Raw genomic sequence first — 18,301 nt, forward strand, 5'->3', positions numbered from 1 at the left:
GGACAATCGTAAGACCAAAGCTTTTCCCTCAAGTTCTTTTTTCGATTTACAAATCCAGCAATTTAAATATGTTAATTGGGCAACTTGCGTAGTGGCTCCAGCACAAGCCATCTTTTCCTTTGCTATAAGCGTCCGTGTACTCATCTTCAACAGGTGCCGCGATGAAGTCCAGATCCTCTATGATGGCGTCGCCGTGAACGTCTCGTCGGAATCGATTCAGTCCGAAGTAGGGCTCCATTTTTACAGGCATTTTGATCAGACTTGGCCTTTTTTTGTTCAATTAAAATTTGAATTAGCAATTTTTTATTGTCTGAAATTTTGTGTTACGTTAAAACAAGTTCGACGATTTTGCCCAAAAGTCCGTTGCTTGTTAGAGGCGCTTCAGCCATTTCGCAAATAGCTCGTTGGACGCAAGCTGTTCCATTGACTCCAAAGCTGATCAAAGAGATAAAATTCATTATCGAATGTAAATCAATTTTTTTAAAAGTACTTTTGGAAAAAGCCTTCGATGTATTGGTAGACATGCCGTCTGTCCTGATTGGCTCGTTGCTCGTCGACAAAGTCTTCGTCCACCTCAATACCCTTTTCTTTGAGACGGCCAAAACTGTTGTACAGCGTGTTGAGGTTGTTGTTGTTGGGTAGAGGCCACGTTGTGGGAAAGTTGAACCAGAGGTAAGAGTTTGTCTGGTTAATGAGCGATAAAACCGGTACGATGAACTCTCCTGTAAACTTTAAAACCCCCCTGGGCAATGAGAGGACGGATCTCTTCTGATGTCGGTGCAGATGGCCCGGCTGACTCACAGCTATTGAATCGGTGTTTACTATGTAGTAGCTAACTAAAATTGTTGCTAAGCAAGTCCAGTGAATTACAAATAATTTTCTCATTTTTTTTTCTTCTTTCTGTAGGCTGCAAATGGTGAACTGATGGCCGGACAACTTCGGTAAGTCCCTTATATAGAGCTCAGCTCGTACTCCTTTTTTGCTCGTTGTCGTGTTTGGCATCCGTTATCATTTAAAGAGAAATGTGGATCAGTTTCCCACCGATGATAGTGTGTGTTGTCTCGCGTGACTGGTCACGAATGTCGTGAAGGAGTTGATCATTTGATATTTTCACAGTGTAACATCCGTGTTCCGTAGACTTCCTTTTTCCGCCCGGATGCTTTCGTATTGAAATTCACACGATCGGTTCTACTTTTTATAGAATTTTGCATCGTGATGTATTGACCCACAGGTTTATTAGAGAGTTATGCTGAAAATCTTTTCATTACAAAGCGTCTTTGAATTATTTTTTCGACTGAATTTTGTCGGCCGTTGTGGGACATTTTGTGTCGTCCTTTTATTTTGAGCTACCTTTTTTTTTTTTTTATTTGACGCTCTATTTTTTTTTTTGAATTTTGGCGCTCAAAAATACTTTTTGAATTAAAATTGATTTCCTATTCTGTCAGCTGATCATTAACAATTAAGTTGATGAGAAGCCTTGCCCATCCTTTTGTTTGAGTGAAACAAACAAAAAAAAGTAGAAAAACTAAACAGCATAATCCCGTCAGGGCTTCTGCTCTTTTTAGTTCTTCTCTTTTTCTTTTTTTTTTCTTTTCGGTGATCAGTATCAGGAGTTACACCTTAAAGTCAGGTAACTTATTAGCCAGGATCTTTTTGTTTTATCGCAAAAGTGTATTGAAACAAAATCCGTGCAAAATTGAGCGACATTCCATCAGCTGAGATTGAGGTTGAAATCGTTAAATTGTTTCCTATTTCTTTGGGGAGACTCCATTAACGAAGACGGCCAAGACGCCCTTCCATGAGTCCAAATCGTCAGAGGAGACACCGTTAGCACCCAAAACGTCCAACAAGAGACGACCAAAGTCCTGTATCAAATTTCAAGAGCGTGTTTTTTTCAAAAATGGGTTCCATTTCACTTGATAGAAAGGTCATCATTTTGTTTCTATTGTCATTTCTTACCTCAAAAGTTTCGCGAGAAATTCCACGTTCGAGATGGGTGTATTTCATGTAGTAGATGTTGCCCAAGAGTTGCAATTTATCGTCCATGGCCGAGATGATGGTGTCCAGGCGATCAGCGACGAGAGCAACCTGTTTCTCGTATTCAGCATGGCCGGCCAGAGAATCAACTGCGACGCTTGAGAACTTGGCGAAGTGTTTCAAGACGCGGGGAGTCTCCTTGAAAAGCCTGTTTCAATTGAATTTAAATATTAGGGATTCTTTATTTGCGAGAGAATAAAATTAGTTTTGCGTACTTGGTAAAGATGGATGAGACCATGGCGTTGCGGCTGTTTCTGATGTTTTCCCAGCTCCTCTGGACATCGCGGATCTGGTGGGGGGTCAACTTGGTCTGAGGATCAGCCAAATCCTCGGGGTTCCTAAATGAATGTTTTCGTTAACATTCGAATTCGCGGCTCGCTTTTCAAGTTAGGCATTTTTCTCACTTCAAGGTCTTTGATACGCCAGCAACCAAAGCGTGAATTCCGTGTTTCCAGGCTTGTCTGGCCTCAGCGCTAAAGCCCTTTCCAAGCTCTTCCTCGAGAACTTGTTCGACAATAACACCGAATTCCTTTTTTTTTTTTGTTAGACAGAAATTGTTGTTTTAAAAATTTATGTTGGGAAATGAATTGGCTTTAAGAGCTCAGTTGGGAAAACAAACCTCGAACATGGCGGGGGTGATACCGCGGGGCTGGTGAGCACCACCAAGAGCGTTCAACTGGTTGGCCAAAAGTTCCTGGCTGGACAGGGACTGGATGACGACGTTCAAACCAGCCAAGATGGTGTAGGCCTGAGCCAAGAAGTTTCCGTTGGTCATAAGCTCAGCTTGGGGAACATTGGCGAACTTGCTGAACTTCTTCTGGTATTCGGGGTGGGCCTTGATGAAGCTGTAAAGAAAAGGGAATTTTCAAAATTAAATTGGGTTCTAATGGGAGGTCAGTTGGGCGTTTGTTACCGGAAAAGAACCTGTGGAGCAACATCACCATCCTTTTTGGCCTGGTCCCAGGTCTTGCGGATGAGGCTGCGCTCGTTAGCGGTGAGGATGCCGGTGCTTTCCTCATCAGCAGACACAGTGGTTACACTGGTGGTAACAGTGGTAACCGTAGTACCAGGCTGGAACAAATTGTCGTATCACAACATTAAAATCTCACTTCCACTTATTAATTTTTTATGGTTTCTTTCTTGCTTTCCGAAAATCAATTTGATGCGACAATTTCTTTACGCCTTATTTGTTTTACGAACTGTAACATGGAAGATAGACTTACCGCAGCCATCGAGGCGCATGCGCTAGCTGTGGCGACGATGCCGAGGAAAAGGGCAATGGTGAGAACCTGCATGTTTGAGACAATTGTTTAGCTCGAAAGTATTCAGAAAGCCAACTGATGCTTTTCCAGTTGAATCTCAGCTCTTTATATACCAACGACGAGGACCGTTTGACCTCTTAGTTGCTAGCTGCTTCTTTGCCACAAACACGGCCTACGTGATGATAGCGCCAGACACGCTGTCCAGGGCACGTATATGCTTCTTGATGATAATCTTTTATCCTTTGAACTTTTATCGATTCTCTGCTGGTTGTTTGCTTTCTGTGGAGAAGAACTTCTTTTTATTTTTGTGGTTAAAAATATTTGTACGTGATTACAGCCAGCCAACTATGTCAATTAGCTGCTGTTGTATTGTTTTTTATGGTGTAGGGTAGCAGGCATGTTGTACTTGGTAACAGTGTTCGTATGTCTTGCTCTGTCCGATTCAATTGAATTTTCATGGGCGTTTGATTTCCGACAACATTACTGTTGGTTATCATCGTTTTCTAATTGAGCTGAGAATTTCGATAGAAATATCTATTTTTTATCTCAATTTTTTATTATTTGTTTTATATGTCGTTTGAGTTTTTCTACAAGCCATATACTTCTACTAATTCTTGGTATAAGTTTGCCAGTGTAGGGATGGTCTTTTTGTTTTTCAAAATAACTTCACTTGAATAAAATTTCAAAACTGTTTCTGTTTGAATGAATTTATGTGAAAGTTTGCGGATGAATTTATCGCGGGACCATTTTTATGTTAGGTGTTCATGTTTTAACATCCAACAAGCGACGACACAAGACGAATTACATTGCATTTATTTTCTAGAATTTTTCGAGTCCGCTTGTCTCTTTTCTTGGATAACTGAGTTGGTAATGAAATACGACTATGTCGTATCACACTACCAGCTGTTACGGTGTCCCGTTTCCTAGATCAGACAAATACGTGGAAGAGAGTTATGAAATATTCGATAGCAACTTGCCTGGAAGAAAACCAAACCGAATTTCATTTTGTTGTTTTTTTTTCTAGTCTTTTTAAAAGTCACCTTCGTCACCGAGTCGGCCCAATTGAATTTATGCGTTTGAGATGAAATTGATTTCAATCGTACGAGGCAGCGTTAATGTGATGTTGTTAAAAAGTAGGTTCTTCTTTTCTTTCTTCCAATCTACTGGTTGTATTTGAGCAAATCATAATTTGAGCAATTGCAACTTGTAGATTAAAAAAAAAGTCCTTGTTGGGAGGGACAGAAACGTTTCTGTGTAACATGCGTCAGTTTAATTCTTGGCGGGTGAAATTCCGTTGACGAAGACGGTCAAAACGCCCTTCCATGAGTCCAAGTCATCAGATGACACTCCCTTAGAGCTGAGAACATCAAGAAGCAGGCGAGAGAAGTCCTATAATGAGAATTGAATATTTCGCGTGAGCTTAATTTCGCGTTCAAAAGTATTATTGGAGCGTAGTTGATGTACCTCCCAAGGTCCACGGGGAATAGCACGGGCGGTGTGGGTGTATCTCATGTAGTTCACGTTACCCAAAAGCTGCAGCTTGTCATCCATAGCCGAGATCATGGTGTCCAGACGGTCGGCAACGAGGGCGACTTGTTTCTCGTATTCGGCATTGCCGGGCAGAGAGTCAACGGGGACGGTGCCGAAGTTGGCGAAGAATTTCTGGATGCGGGGGGTTTCCTTGAAGAGCCTTTTTTGTTCCAAAACAATAGCGTTTAGCATTCTCTTGTCGCTTTGTGCTTAATATTCGAATTCAGTTACTTGACGAAGAGAGATGAGACAATGGCGTTGCGGCCAGCCCTGATGTTTTCCCAGCTTCTCTGGACATCATGGATCTGATGGGGGGTCAATTTGGTCTGGGGATCAGCCAAGTCTTCGGGTTTCCTAAAGTTAAACGCATTAACGCTATTTGAAAATTGCTCGAGATTTCGATTTGTTCACTTTTCGGCAAACTATGATCGGCTCTCAACTCACTTGAGGTTCTTGGCGATGCCAGCAACCAAAGCTGCAAGTCCGTTCTTCCAGGCTTGTCTGGCCTCAGCGGTGAATCCGCTTCCGAGCTCTTCGGCGAGAACTTCCTCGAGGATGCCACCGAATTGCTGTAGGTTTGATCCATCGGTTTTAGTAGGGCGATAAATTTGAATTCAATTTTTCTTGACAAAACTCGATAAAAACTAACCTCGAACATGATGGGAGTAGCTCCGCGGGCTTGATGGGCACCACCAAGGGCGTTCAACTGGCTGGCCAAGAGCTCCTGGCTGGACAGGGACTGGATGACGACGTTCAAACCGGCCAAGATGGTGTAAGCTTGAGCCAAGAAGTTTCCGTTGCCCATAAGCTCGGCCTTGGGGACATTAGCGAACTTGGTGAATTTCTGCTGGTACTCGGGGTGGGCCTTGACGAAGCTGCGTAAAGAGAGATTTTCAAAGTTAATTCAGACCCTGATTTGATTTAATTTGTAATTCATACCGGAAGAGAATTTTGGGAGGGACATCTCCGTCCTTCCTGGCCTGTTCCCAAGTCTTGCGGATGAGGCTGCGTTCGTGAGCGGAGAGAATGCCAGTTTCACCGTCATCGGCTGAAACGGTGGTGACGGTGGTAGTCACAGTGGTGGTAGTGGTTCCGGGCTATCATCGTATTTCGTAAATTCTATTGTACTTTTTGAAATGATCGAATGTTTTGAGCTTACCGCTTGGGAGCAAGCGTTGACTAAGGCGACGACGCCGAGGAGAAGGGCGATCTTGAAAGAAGCCATTATTGCGAGTTGGGTTTAGCTCTGGGAATATCAGACAGCTAACTGATGCTATCCTGTCGATTTGCAATGTCTTTTATACCGATCCGCGTGCAATGAGATTTCACCGAAAATGTACAATGTTTACATGCTGACGTGGAGATTGTGGTGCGACCAATCAGCGTATTACTTCGAAATGTTAGGTGGTCACGTATTCTTATTTTTCTTGTTCTTTGAACTTTGGTTGACTATCCGTCTAGTGCATATGAGGATCTAACGACTTTTGGATACATTTTCTACGTGACTTTTTGCACATAGAGATTTTCTTTCTCATCTATCGACTATTCCTTATTTGACATCTGTTTCGATCGAGCCATTCGATTTTGAAATCAGAATAAGTCATCAGAAGTTCATTATTTGTTTTCACTTTTTCATTTATCTTTTTCTTCGGTTTTAAGAAAAATTGGTTCTTCGCTTTTTACACTCCGCCATTTTTATTTATTATTATTATTATTTTTTTTTATGTTTTTATTATTTGTTGAGGCCACTGCATATATGCCTTCCTCTCTCTTAAAGGCGCTTGCTTTTGTTGGGACATTTCCATGGTTCGGCCATGTTGGACGCGTACGTTATTGGCTTCAGTTCGCACAACATTTGATTGATTAATTTTATTATAATTTCTTTTAAATTTCCTTTGGGATACGTCGTTTAATTTATTGTATTTTTCTTTCATGCTTTGATGTTTTCTCTGGAAAAACTCGGATGTTTTCGTTTTATTGGAAGCGCTCGATTTCTGTTTACGAAAGCCATCTGCTCACTAGGAACAGTGATTCAGCATTTTGTCTTTGCTTTTTTTTTTTAACGCCAGCTGATGTTCTACTTGTCGACTCATATTTTTGCTGCGCATCGGATTGGCTGATGGAAAATCTGTGTTATTTTTTCCCCCCCTACTTCCCTGGCTTCTATTAACCCACACACTACATCAGCTAGCTCCCGTACATCAACCGTCTTCGAAACGTACCCGTTGACCGAATAGGAACACAACAAAATCAAATATTGATACAGTCAATGTAAGGAAATCTAATAAGCGTTTAAGGAAGTTTCCAGAACGTTCAACAGATTATTGAAGTGTTCACATGTTTTACGCGCACGGAGATAATAGCGTTGAGCAGAAGGATCAGGCCACTTTTGATTCCAGCTCTTCCGCAGAGCTTCCCTTAGCAATCAACGTGTCCAGCAACAGGACGGCCAAAGTTCTATTAGAATACGCGATACATCATTAACAATTCCGTAATCTTTCCTTGCGGTTGTGCAACTTTTTCCTCGAAAATAATCCTGGGTCATGTGAGGCCGCTTTTTTATGTGGTGAATATCACCCAACAATTGCAGTACATCACCCAAAGCCAGGATAATTGTATCAGTTGAATTTGCGTCTGTTAAAGCCTTGAGGAAACCTTAAAGAGCGATATAGTTTTGATGTTTTCGCATTCGTCGAACTTTCTTTTGGGCTTGCCATGTGTCCGACTTTTTCACGTGAATCTGTGTTGCAGCAATCAGCTATTTGTTGGTACTGTACATCTCGTTGCCCATTTTGAATGAGCGCTTTCAGTATCAATCGGGTTTCTTTTAGAATTTTTAATTTTTTTTTCAAGATGGCTGAATTTCGGCAGGACAATCTTTTCGTATTGCAGTAGCAAAGATAAGGGTTGTCATCGTTGCCACATGTAAATCAGTAGGAAATTGTTTTGGCTTAAAGCAATTGGTAACAGTCGACAGGTTTTTGATGATAGACCCTTTGGTTCGAGTTGTACAAATTGAGCACAAGTTACGGTGTTTAAAAATGACCGAATTTTGAAATTCTTACTTTCTCCTTGCTTTGCTTCTTCCACTTAAGGCGTTGAAAGGCTGTCACCGTGTGATGCGTGCCGGTAAAAATACTTTAAAACATGATGGTGATCTGAAGTAAAGCGTGTAGAATTCAAAAAATGTAGTAGAAACTAGTAGACGATTATGAGGTGGCAACGGTCATGTTTACGTGTTCTTCAAATGTCTAACTTGGTACAAAAATATCCGATTCCATCATGTTTTAAGGTGTCGTTTCTGTGCTGCTAAAGAGAAATACTGAACCAACAAAATTGTGAAATCTATTGTTTATTGGAAGAAGACGAATCGGGTCAAGTAAAAGGAAACCCGCAATTTTAAATCAATTTTTTTTTTAAAGTTGTCAATTGGCCAAATCCTTCTTAGTCCTTGCGTGGGGAAACGCCGTTGACGAAAACGGTCAAAACACCCCTCCAGGAGTCCAAATCATCGGAAGAGACACCCTTGGAAGACAGAGCTTCGAGAAGCAGGCGGCCAAAGTCCTAAATTATATTGAAAATTTGCACGATTAAAGTTAACGAATATCTTTAAATGTAACGTCACATTGATTTACCTCCCAAGGTCCACGAGGAATTCCGCGTTCGGTGTGGGTGTATCTCATGTAGTTGATGTTGCCCAAAAGTTGCAATTTGTCATCCATAGCCGAGACCATGGTGTCCAGACGGTCGGCAACGAGAGCGACTTGTTTCTCGTATTCGGCGTTGCCGGGCAAAGAACCAACTGCAACGGTTCCGAACTTAGCAAAGTATTTCTGGATGCGGGGGGTTTCCGTGAAGAGCCTTTTTCGTTCCAAAACAATAGCGATTAGCATTCTTTTCTCGCAATTTGGTAAATATTTTAATTCATTTACTTGACGAAGATGGAGGAGACGAGGGCGTTACGGCCGTTACGGATGTTTTCCCAGCTCCTCTGGACATCGCGGATTTGGTGGGGGGTCAGTTTAGTCTGGGGATCAGCTAAATCTTCGGCATTCCTAAAGTTAAATGCATTAGCGTTATTTGAAAGTTATTTGAGGTTTCGATTTGTTCACTTTTGCGAAAACTATGATGGGATTTCAACTCACTTGAGGTTCTTGGCGATGCCAGCAACCAAAGCGGCAAGTCCGTTCTTCCAGGCTTGTCTGGCCTCAGCGGTGAATCCGCTTCCGAGCTCTTCAGCGAGCACTTCCTCGAGGATGCCACCAAATTGCTGTAGATTTAATCGATCGGTTTTAGTAGGGCGTTGAATTTGAATTCAATTTTTCTTGACAAAACTCGATAAAAACTAACCTCGAACATGATGGGAGTAGCTCCGCGGGCTTTATGGGCACCACCAAGGGCGTTCAATTGGTTGGCCATCAGCTCTTGGCTGAACAGGGACTGGATGACGACGTTCAAACCGGCCAAGATGGTGTAGGCCTGAGCCAAAAAGTTTCCGTTGGTCATAAGCTCAGCTTGGGGAACGTTGGCGAACTTGCTGAATTTCTTCTGGTATTCGGGATGGGCCTTGATGAAGCTGTGAAGAAACATTCAAATTTAATTCAGGCGCTAATTTGATTAAATTTGTAATTCATGCCGGAAGAGGACCTGGGGAGCAACATCTCCGTCCTTCTTGGCCTGATCCCATGTCTTGCGGATGAGGCTGCGTTCGTGAGAGCTTAGAATGCCGGCTTCACTACCATCGTCAGCGGAGACGGTAGTGACAGTGGTAGTCACAGTGGTGGTGGTGGTTCCGGGCTATCATCGTATTTTGTAAATTGGATTATACTTTTCGAAATGATAGAATGGAATGTTTTGAGCTTACCGCTTGGGAGCAAGCGTTGGCAAAGGCGATGACGCCGAGGAGAAGGGCGATCTTGAAAGAAGCCATTATTGCGAGTTGGGTTTAGCTCTGGGAATATCAGACAGCTAACTGATGCTCTTCCGTAGATTTTCCTTCTCTTTTATAGTCAACTGGACCGATGTGATGGTTGTTGACAACGAGATCGAGAATCTTCAGGTCACGCCAAGCCTGCATTCCAGATACCAGAATTCATAAACATTTCCGTTTATTCTGTTTGGCTACTTGGTTTACGGGCGAAATGTAGATCTATTTTTTTATTTTTTTACTCCGCAACGACCCGAGTCAGGGCCGTACGTGACATCTTTCACGCATTGTTTCTTCTCGGAAACTGCTCTTGTTTATCGTTTTTAATTGGTTTAGTTCAACCCGAGATTGTTCTTCAGTAATCAGCAGCTCTATGCCTTTTCTGTGTGAAAGGCGTAGCGATTTTTCATTTTGCGGCGATGCAATGACGTAACATTGCTTTTTATCGCTCTGTAACATTTGAATTCTACCTGAATCGCTTTTGCATTTGACGCATCATGATTGCCCCTTATTGCGAGTAACCTTTGATTTCTCATCCCCGTCCCCAAAAACTGGCTTGGCTTTCCACGATTTAGGGTTCCAACTAAAAGTTAAGTTCGATACTTAATCTTCTTTGAAATAATAATATTTGCGCGTCGCCTACCCCCATCGAGCCCTGCCAAATTTAGGAGGTTTTTCTGTTTTCTTTCTTCCAAAAATAACGTACTCGTAAGTTTTCACGTCAGCCATCGGCCTTTGATTTCATTAGAGCGCTGCGTTTAATCTCATTTGTAGTAGATTGTTTTTGATTTACTAAGGGAAAACGTTCAATTCTGCTGAAGTATTTTTTATTCCTTTAAAATTAAACGTCGTACGTGATGTGGCTCACGTTTTACATATTTTATTCCATGGGAAAGCAGAGCAACGTTAGCTGCTGGTTTGCTTTTGCTTTTTTTTTTTTTTTTTTTTTTTTGTTTTTGTTTGGCTTTTTAATTTGAAAGAATGTGTGTTGTCGATAAGACGTTTCGTTTACAAGATTAAATGTCATATTGCTTACCACCGCCGCTCTCTACGTCAATGTGTTTACTTTTGGCATTTGTTAAATCATCAGATATTTTGCCCCGTCTCGATTTCCTGAGGTCAGTTTTGTAAACATTCGTTTTACTCGTGCATGATTGTTTTCGGACGAAATTCACTGCACGTGTCAACCAACATACGTTTGAAATCCTTTTATTTTATTTTATTTCTTTTGGCTTGTTCAAGGTTGTTAAACTGAACTAGCCTTTCAAATTTTATGGGGAAAGTAAGCGCTGGCCAAACTCAAGTTCAGTTTATTGATTCATTTTTTTTTTTTTATAGAGCATCCAGAAATACTGTCCTATATAGCATTTTCTAACTTCGTTTGCAACGATACATTTGCAAATGTTTATTTTTCCGTTTGTTTTTTATCTCAAAAGTTATTTGATGTTTTGTTGCTAAACGAATTTTTCTCTATTCAAATTTTCTTGAACAGAAAAAAAAAAGAAACTGGAAACAAACAAAAATATTCCATATGTGTTTTGAAACGAGTACGTATGTGCGTGGAAGAGGGGAGGTTTGATTAGAATGTGCTGCGATGAGTTCAGGTGGTCGATGCCGTAGCTTAAGACACAACGGTCCCGTTCAGAAAACGTCCAAATTCCTGTTAGATGAAAGCAAAGATCAATGATTCGCAGTTGGCAATGCGTGCGCTTATGCGACGAATGACTACCCTTTTCGTCAACTGTCATTACCTGAATGATGTAAACGATCCATTCCGCTCGGTTGTTGGCCGTTATGAAACAAATGTTACCCAACAGCTGCAGTTTGTCGTCAATCGCGGACATGATGGTCTCCATTGGCGAGCAACTCGTTAATTGAATTTGGCATGATCAAACGGGAACTGCTGACAAGGGGATGTTCTTTTTTTTTTTTTTTTTTTTTTTTAAAAAAACCTTCGTGAAAAAAGATAATAATTAACCGAAAGGAGTTTAATTAGTGATAAAAATGAGTTGAGATGAATTTTTCGATTTCTTTCTTACGGTATTGGAAGTTCGTTTGTTTTTTTGTTTTTTTTGTATTCAGTAAAGATGTAGTTTTAAAAATGGACACCATCATTTCCGCCATGGACGAAAAACTGCAGCTGTTGGGTAACATTAATAAAAACCCAATGTGGCCAACGACCAAGCGGAACGGCCTAAGGATGTGTTGATGGAAGAGTTGCTCGCCGGAACGAAATGACGAGCCGTAGAGATTCAGCTTCTAAATTTATATCTTCGCCTTGGATGCGTAGCACATTGTAAAGATCACGTGATGCCAGCTTTCCTTTCAGGATTGTTCTTTATTGGCTGAAGGAAGCGACCTCTTGGCAGGGGTGTGGTTTCGCTTCGGAAACGGATTTTTCTTTTACATTGTAACCTTAAAGAAAATTCAATTAAAAAGCTCTATTTAGGTCATTCCTTTTTTTCCCACTCTTTTTAAATGGGTTTGATTCGTATTTATGTTTGTTGTTTTTTTTTTTTGCCGCCGTATCAAGGAATTGATTTTCATATTGGATTTTTTTTTTCAGTGTTCATTTCATTAGTTTGAAGCAACATCAAAACTTGATAGCATCCCATTCGTTCAGATGCAGGGATTTTGCGTTCGTTTCTTCTGCCATTTGTAAAAAATTTTAAAAAATTTGAAGCGCCATGCACGACCATTAGAAAATATTGCTTTGCAAACGCGTTTTGATGGGTGGATCTTGATTTTTTCCTAGAACGTTTGGGATCGGTCCCATTTGCAGGCAAATGTTTTTTTTTTCATTGGCAATTCAAATTACTTGCCTTTTGACGGCGCCTTTCGTGATTTTCAAATCGAATCAAATTTATCCTAGCGTTTCTTGATTTTGTCTAATAACAAAAACGAAAGGGTCATATAGATAACTGAGAATCCGTGGGAGGCGTTTTCGAATTACGTGTTGTTGGCATCACTTGGAAAAATATCTGAAAGATTAGCAAGGGGAAAACTATAGGCAAATGAAGGACGATGAAGAATGATATCTTAAACGAAACATCTACGCCGAATTTTGCTTTTAAAAAATGAAAGAAAAAAAAACAGCGTTGATGGGTGTTCAAAAATCAAATTACAATCAAACATTTTAGATTTTTAAAAAATTTATTTTGATTTCTTTCTTTTTTTTTCTCCAGTGATTGTTATTTGGAAAACAAAACAAAACATTTTCAGCAAATAATAATTGATGGGAATAATCTCCCTTCGCTTATTATTGCTTAAATGCGAATATAGTAAAATGGTAGAAGATGTCTTAGTTGCGTGGAGAAATTCCGTTGACGAAAACGCCCAAAACGCCCTTCCATGAGTCCAAATCATCGGAGGAGACACCGCTGGCGGAGAGAGATTCGAGAAGAAGTCGGCCAAAGTCCTAAATTTCGATCGGAAATTCGCACGATTAGAATTACATTGGTACTTCAAAACATGAAATTAAATTAACTTACCTCCCAAGGTCCACGAGGAATTCCACGTTCGATATGGCTGTACTTCATGTAGTTGATGTTGCCCAAAAGCTGGAGCTTGTCGTCCATGGCGGCGATGATAGTGTCCAGACGATCGGCAACGAGAGCGACTTGTTTCTCGTATTCGGCGTTGCCGGGCAAAGAGTCAACGGCGACACTGCCGAACTTGGCGAAGAATTTCTGGATGCGGGGGGTTTCCTTGAAGAGCCTTTTTTGTTCCAGAACAATAGCATTTAGCATTCTTGTATCACATTTTAGCGAACATTTCAATCACTTACTTGATGAAGATGGAGGAAACGAGGGCGTTGCGGTCACCACGGATGTTTTCCCAGCTCCTCTGGACATCGCGGATCTGGTGGGGGGTCAATTTGGTCTGGGGATCAGCCAAATCTTCGGGCTTCCTAAAGTTAAATGCATCAGCGTTATTTGAAAGTTGTTTGGGATTTCAATTTGTTCACTTTTGCGAAAACTATGATGGGATTTCAACTCACTTGAGGTTCTTGGCGATGCCAGCAACCAAAGCTGCAAGTCCGTTCTTCCAGGCTTGTCTGGCCTCAGCGGTGAATCCGCTTCCGAGCTCTTCGGCGAGGACTTCCTCGAGGATGCCACCGAATTGCTGTAGGTTTGATCCATCGGTTTTAGTAGGGCGTTAAATTTGAATTCAATTTTTCTTGACAAAACTCGATAAAAACTAACCTCGAACATGATGGGAGTAGCTCCGCGGGCTTTGTGAGCACCACCAAGGGCGTTCAACTGGTTGGCCAAAAGTTCCTGGCTGGACAAGGATTGGACGACGACGTTCAAACCAGCCAAGATGGTGTAGGCCTGAGCCAAGAAGTTTCCGTTGCCCATAAGCTCGGCTTGGGGAACGCTAGCGAACTTGGTGAACTTCTGTTGGTATTCGGGGTGGGCCTTGATGAAGCTTCGTAAAGAGAGATTTTCAAAGTTAATTCAGACCCTGATTGGATTAAATTTGTAATTCATACCGGAAGAGAATTTGGGGAGGGACATCTCCGTCCTTCCTGGCCTGTTCCCAAGTCTTGCGGATGAGGCTGCGTTCGTGAGCGGAGAGAATGCCAGTTTCACCGTCATCGGCGGAGACGGTGGTCACGGTGGTGGTGACAGTGGTGGTGGTGGTTCCGGGCTATCATCGTATTTCGTAAATTCTATTGTACTTTTGGAAATGATCGAATGTTTTGAACTTACCGCTTGGGAGCAAGCGTTGGCGAAGGCGATGACGCCGAGGAGAAGGGCAATCTTGAAAGAAGCCATTATTGCGAGTTTGGTTTAGCTCTGGAAGTAGCAGACAGCTAACTGATGCTCATCGTTCAATTTCTTTCGCGTTTTATAGTCAACTTGCCTGAGCTGTTGATGAAACCGTTTCCTCCGATAACTCGTAAGGCCTACGTGAGAATTTCCATGTCACCATCCAAAAGTTTTTCTCTATAGCTACGGTCGATATCGCGTTTTCGGACTTCGGACTTGCTGTCGGTTTTCGGCCAGCTTCTTGAAGAACAACCTCATGGAATAGGACATACGTGACGTTAACCACGCTTTCAAATTTCGTCGGGATCTCAAGTTACTTCATTTCGGTGTTCAACAGTCAGCAACTGTAGGTTCATCGAAAGGTCCCGAAGTTGACTTAACGGCTTTTACTGATCGAAATTGCCGAGAGCAAGATAACCGAGACATGCTGTTTGTTTTTGTTGTGTTTCTACTTGTCCCGTTAGCGTCATTTGAATGATATGTTTTTGTTCCATTCTCCTCGGTTTTGACAGCCATAATTATTCTACAAATATTTGTGATAGGTCTTTTGAAATATCTCTTACATCGTTTCGACACATGGGTGCATCTGTTGCAACTATGCAGAAATGGAGCCAAATGGTATTGCTATGCTTGGTGGAACTATTGGAAGAGTTTTTCGCTTGCTGCAAAACGATAATATTTTGGGAGGAATTTGCTTGTTTTTCTCCATATTTTTATCTTCTTGACGACAATTTCATTGCCGTTAGTTGATAGACTGCTTGCTTACCATCAGTATGCTACCAGTTTCATCAAGAGGCGGTTGGCTTGTTGTCTATGACTCCAGGACAATCTCACTCGTGAATTAATTTTTTTTTCAAATGTCTTCTTTGTAGAAAATATTTTGTGTAGGCACAATACGTTGCCAATTTCAACAAAAGAAATTGTTTCTTGCTTTTTTTTTTCCTGGCCGCCCGTTATCGCCGTCATTGATCTCATCATGTTATTTAGCATGATTTCTTTCGAAAACAATGTCTAAACCTTCTGAATAGCGCGAGCCGTTTCACGTGATAACATCTGCATTTCATTGCAAGGAAAAACATATCGTTCGAAATAGATTCGTTTCGCGGAAGGTCCTTGAACGATAACGTGACACGAACGACCAATCACGTGAGTTCAAACTCGTGTACGACGGAGATTGGCTGCGAGATGGTTTTTCTAGACAAAACAGCAGACCGCCAAATGAGTTAGAATCAATCTACCGTATTTGATGATTGGGGAAAAATATCCATTCAATTCTCTTATCAGTACTTGAGTAACCTTCTTTAAAAAAAAAATAAATAAGCGAATCTTGGTGGGGGAGGAGGGGTTGTTGATAGAAAGCATCACGTGCACGTTACACACAGTCGATAGACTTTGACTCCCATGGACAGCGAACTCGGATAAGGCTGATTTTTTAAACACGAAATAAAAGCTGGTTAAACGAGAAAAAATCGAGCGGAGACGCGAGTCAACACTCCCTGAAAACCTCTTCAGGGCGACCATTGGTCCCGTGTTAGGATGAGATGGGAAGCAGACGGGATCATTTTTAAAAATAGGGAGATGCGCATCGTATGGCTGTTGTGAACTACACATTAAACAGCAAAGATTTTAAATTGAATTTTTCAATATTTGAATTGAATTTACAATGGCCTCTTCATTTGAATCGCACCCTTTTTTGCTACTTCAATGACTTTAACGAGTGAATTTTATAATGGGGTAGTTCAATTGCGAAGCGGGAAAACAATTGAATGAACGAGTCTTCGTTAGGGAATTTTGCCTTGACAGCTTCAAGCCTGTTTTGTTTCTCTTTTGAAATTTCAGATCATTTTTCTGCTTTTTAATGTTGTATATGTTTGGAAGTTCCCTCCGTCATTGCTCACTGCCGTCACGTTATTTTCGACAATTTTGAAAAACGAAAGAGCTACAATTGTTTTTGTTCCTGTGGTAAGGATTTAAGGTTTATTTTTCAAGAAGTTGGTACATTATTGCTTAATTTCGATCGAGCGGAATTATTAAGGCATGAACGAATTAACTCCTGGGAGAAACTCCGTTGACGAAGACGGTCAAAACACCCCTCCAGGAGTCCAAATCATCAGATGACACTCCCTTAGCGCTGAGAACATCAAGAAGAAGGCGAGAGAAGTCCTATAATGAGAATTGAATATTTCGCGTGAGCTTAATTTCGCGTTCAAAAGTATTCAAGCATAGTTTATGTACCTCCCAAGGTCCACGGGGAATAGAACGGGCGGTGTGGGTGTATCTCATGTAGTTCACGTTACCCAAAAGCTGCAGTTTGTCATCCATAGCCGAGATCATGGTGTCCAGACGGTCGGCAACGAGGGCGACTTGTTTCTCGTATTCGGCATTGCCGGGCAAAGAATCAACGGGGACGGTGCCGAACTTGGCAAAGAATTTCTGGATGCGGGGGGTTTCCTTGAAGAGCCTTTTTTGTTCCAAAACAATAGCGTTTAGCATTCTCTTGTCGCTTTGTGCTTAATATTCGAATTCAGTTACTTGACGAAGATGGAGGAGACAATAGCGTTACGGCCGTTACGAATGTTTTCCCAGCTCCTTTGGACATCGCGAATCTGGTGGGAGGACAATTTAGTCTGGGGATCAACCAAATCCTCGGGTTTCCTAAAATTAAACGCATTAACGCTATTTGAAAATTGTTCGAGATTTCGATTTGTTCACTTTTCGGCAAACTATGATCGGCTTTCAACTCACTTGAGGTTCTTGGCGATGCCAGCAACCAAAGCGGCAAGTCCGTTCTTCCAGGCTTGTCTGGCCTCAGCGGTGAATCCGCTTCCGAGCTCTTCAGCGAGCACTTCCTCGAGGATGCCACCGAATTGCTTTAGATTGTAAGAATCCATTTTAGTAGGGCGTTGAATTTAAATTCAATTTTTAGTGACAAAATTCGGCAAAAACCAACCTCGAACATGATGGGAGTAGCTCCGCGGGCTTTATGGGCACCACCAAGGGCGTTCAACTGGCTGGCCAAGAGCTCCTGGCTGGACAGGGACTGGATGACGACGTTCAAACCGGCCAAGATGGTGTAGGCCTGAGCCAAAAAGTTTCCGTTGGTCATAAGCTCAGCTTGAGGAACGTTGGGGAACTTGCTGAATTTCTTCTGGTATTCGGGGTGGGCCTTGATGAAGCTGGATAAAGAATTTTCAAAAATTAAATTCTGGAATTGTTTTGATTAAAAATTGGTATTCTTACCGGAAGAGAATCTGTGGGGGGACATCTCCGTCCTTCCTGGCCTGTTCCCAAGTCTTGCGGATGAGACTACGCTCGTGAGCGGAGAGAATGCCAGTTTCACCGTCATCAGCTGAAACGGTGGTGACGGTGGTAGTCACAGTAGTGGTGGTGGTTCCGGGCTGTAATCGTATTTCGTAAATTCTATTGTACTTTTGGAAATGATCGAATGTTTTGAACTTACCGCTTGGGAGCAAGCGTTGGCGAAGGCGATAACGCCGAGGAGAAGGGCAATCTTGAAAGAAGCCATTATTGCGAGTTTGTTTTTAGCTCTGGAAGTAGCAGACAGCTAACTGATACTCTTTCATAGATTTCACCCTCTCTTTTATAGTCAACTAGTCTTGACAAATATTTTGTGTTGACATAACTATCGTCCCATTCCAGAAAGCTGGCCTACGTGATAGTTTCTTCTGTCACGCTCACGATGCGTCGTGCGACCCGTAACCTTTGAACCAATGCGAGTTGTCGTGCTGGACGCTCCGAAATTGACTTTG

General features: G+C 41.9%; 5 protein-coding genes and 1 long non-coding RNA gene across 7 annotated transcripts in view; 1 reads left to right on the forward strand and 5 right to left on the reverse strand.

Moving 5' to 3' along the window:
• LOC130688376 (uncharacterized) lies at positions 1–912 on the reverse strand. Its single transcript, XM_057511353.2, has 3 exons — positions 491–912; positions 328–435; positions 1–266 (listed from the first exon to the last, which is right to left on the reverse strand). The coding sequence occupies exons 1-3, from the start codon at positions 883–885 to the stop codon at positions 47–49; spliced, it is 723 nt and encodes a 240-aa protein (XP_057367336.1). The 5' UTR covers positions 886–912; the 3' UTR covers positions 1–46.
• LOC132088255 (uncharacterized) overlaps positions 900–18,301 on the forward strand; it is a 26,999-nt gene continuing 9,597 nt past the window's right edge. The window contains exon 1 of the long non-coding RNA XR_009421656.1: positions 900–941. This is a non-coding gene — a long non-coding RNA (uncharacterized LOC132088255). The remainder of the gene's footprint in view (positions 942–18,301) is intronic.
• Positions 1,651–3,412, reverse strand: LOC130688361 (uncharacterized). The gene is made up of 7 exons (XM_057511335.2): positions 3,261–3,412; positions 2,951–3,108; positions 2,657–2,882; positions 2,442–2,566; positions 2,253–2,375; positions 1,960–2,185; positions 1,651–1,865 (listed from the first exon to the last, which is right to left on the reverse strand). Exons 1-7 carry the CDS (start codon positions 3,330–3,332, stop codon positions 1,749–1,751), a joined length of 1,047 nt encoding a protein of 348 aa, XP_057367318.1. The 5' UTR covers positions 3,333–3,412; the 3' UTR covers positions 1,651–1,748.
• LOC130688363 (uncharacterized) lies at positions 4,518–9,833 on the reverse strand. 2 transcript variants are annotated; one of them, XM_057511337.2, is made up of 7 exons: positions 9,694–9,833; positions 5,769–5,926; positions 5,479–5,704; positions 5,274–5,398; positions 5,061–5,183; positions 4,764–4,989; positions 4,518–4,688 (listed from the first exon to the last, which is right to left on the reverse strand). In XM_057511337.2, exons 1-7 carry the CDS (start codon positions 9,757–9,759, stop codon positions 4,569–4,571), a joined length of 1,044 nt encoding a protein of 347 aa, XP_057367320.1. In that variant the 5' UTR covers positions 9,760–9,833; the 3' UTR covers positions 4,518–4,568. The 2 variants fall into 2 exon arrangements, with proteins under 2 accessions (XP_057367320.1, XP_057367319.1); XM_057511336.2 differs by lacking the exon at positions 9,694–9,833 and adding an exon at positions 5,989–6,150.
• On the reverse strand, positions 12,942–14,623 carry LOC130688366 (uncharacterized). Its single transcript, XM_057511342.2, has 7 exons — positions 14,472–14,623; positions 14,252–14,409; positions 13,962–14,187; positions 13,757–13,881; positions 13,544–13,666; positions 13,248–13,473; positions 12,942–13,174 (listed from the first exon to the last, which is right to left on the reverse strand). The coding sequence occupies exons 1-7, from the start codon at positions 14,535–14,537 to the stop codon at positions 13,058–13,060; spliced, it is 1,041 nt and encodes a 346-aa protein (XP_057367325.1). The 5' UTR covers positions 14,538–14,623; the 3' UTR covers positions 12,942–13,057.
• The window catches only part of LOC130688365 (uncharacterized), a 2,647-nt gene continuing 843 nt past the window's right edge, over positions 16,498–18,301 (reverse strand). The window contains exons 2-8 of the mRNA XM_057511339.2: positions 17,992–18,077; positions 17,772–17,929; positions 17,482–17,707; positions 17,277–17,401; positions 17,064–17,186; positions 16,767–16,992; positions 16,498–16,694 (exon numbers count right to left, since the gene is read on the reverse strand). Of these exons, the coding sequence (XP_057367322.1) occupies positions 16,578–16,694; positions 16,767–16,992; positions 17,064–17,186; positions 17,277–17,401; positions 17,482–17,707; positions 17,772–17,929; positions 17,992–18,057 (1,041 nt within the window). The 5' untranslated portion in view covers positions 18,058–18,077 and the 3' untranslated portion in view covers positions 16,498–16,577. The remainder of the gene's footprint in view (positions 16,695–16,766; positions 16,993–17,063; positions 17,187–17,276; positions 17,402–17,481; positions 17,708–17,771; positions 17,930–17,991; positions 18,078–18,301) is intronic.

The sequence above is a fragment of the Daphnia carinata genome, chromosome 9 (assembly GCF_022539665.2).
Source record: "Daphnia carinata strain CSIRO-1 chromosome 9, CSIRO_AGI_Dcar_HiC_V3, whole genome shotgun sequence".
Taxonomy (NCBI): Eukaryota; Metazoa; Arthropoda; class Branchiopoda; order Diplostraca; family Daphniidae; genus Daphnia; species Daphnia carinata.

Excerpts from the sequence above, each read along its gene's own strand:
- LOC130688376 (XM_057511353.2), bottom strand. The coding sequence starts at position 885 with ATGAGAAAATTATTTGTAATTCACTGGACTTGCTTAGCAACAATTTTA. Across the intron at positions 436-490 it reads ATCGAAGGCTTTTTCCAAAA|CTTTGGAGTCAATGGAACAG; the intron begins GTACTTTTAAAA and ends CTCTTTGATCAG. Across the intron at positions 267-327 it reads ATCGTCGAACTTGTTTTAAC|GCCAAGTCTGATCAAAATGC; the intron begins GTAACACAAAAT and ends GAACAAAAAAAG.
- LOC130688361 (XM_057511335.2), bottom strand. The coding sequence starts at position 3,332 with ATGCAGGTTCTCACCATTGCCCTTTTCCTCGGCATCGTCGCCACAGCT. Across the intron at positions 3,109-3,260 it reads CATGCGCCTCGATGGCTGCG|CCTGGTACTACGGTTACCAC; the intron begins GTAAGTCTATCT and ends AATTTGTTCCAG. Across the intron at positions 2,883-2,950 it reads GCTCCACAGGTTCTTTTCCG|CTTCATCAAGGCCCACCCCG; the intron begins GTAACAAACGCC and ends TTTTCTTTACAG.
- LOC130688363 (XM_057511337.2), bottom strand. The coding sequence starts at position 9,759 with ATGGCTTCTTTCAAGATCGCCCTTCTCCTCGGCGTCATCGCCTTTGCC. Across the intron at positions 5,705-5,768 it reads CCTCCCAAAATTCTCTTCCG|CTTCGTCAAGGCCCACCCCG; the intron begins GTATGAATTACA and ends CTCTTTACGCAG. Across the intron at positions 5,399-5,478 it reads CTACTCCCATCATGTTCGAG|CAATTCGGTGGCATCCTCGA; the intron begins GTTAGTTTTTAT and ends TCAAACCTACAG.
- LOC130688366 (XM_057511342.2), bottom strand. The coding sequence starts at position 14,537 with ATGGCTTCTTTCAAGATTGCCCTTCTCCTCGGCGTCATCGCCTTCGCC. Across the intron at positions 14,188-14,251 it reads CCTCCCCAAATTCTCTTCCG|CTTCATCAAGGCCCACCCCG; the intron begins GTATGAATTACA and ends CTCTTTACGAAG. Across the intron at positions 13,667-13,756 it reads GGCATCGCCAAGAACCTCAA|GAAGCCCGAAGATTTGGCTG; the intron begins GTGAGTTGAAAT and ends ATTTAACTTTAG.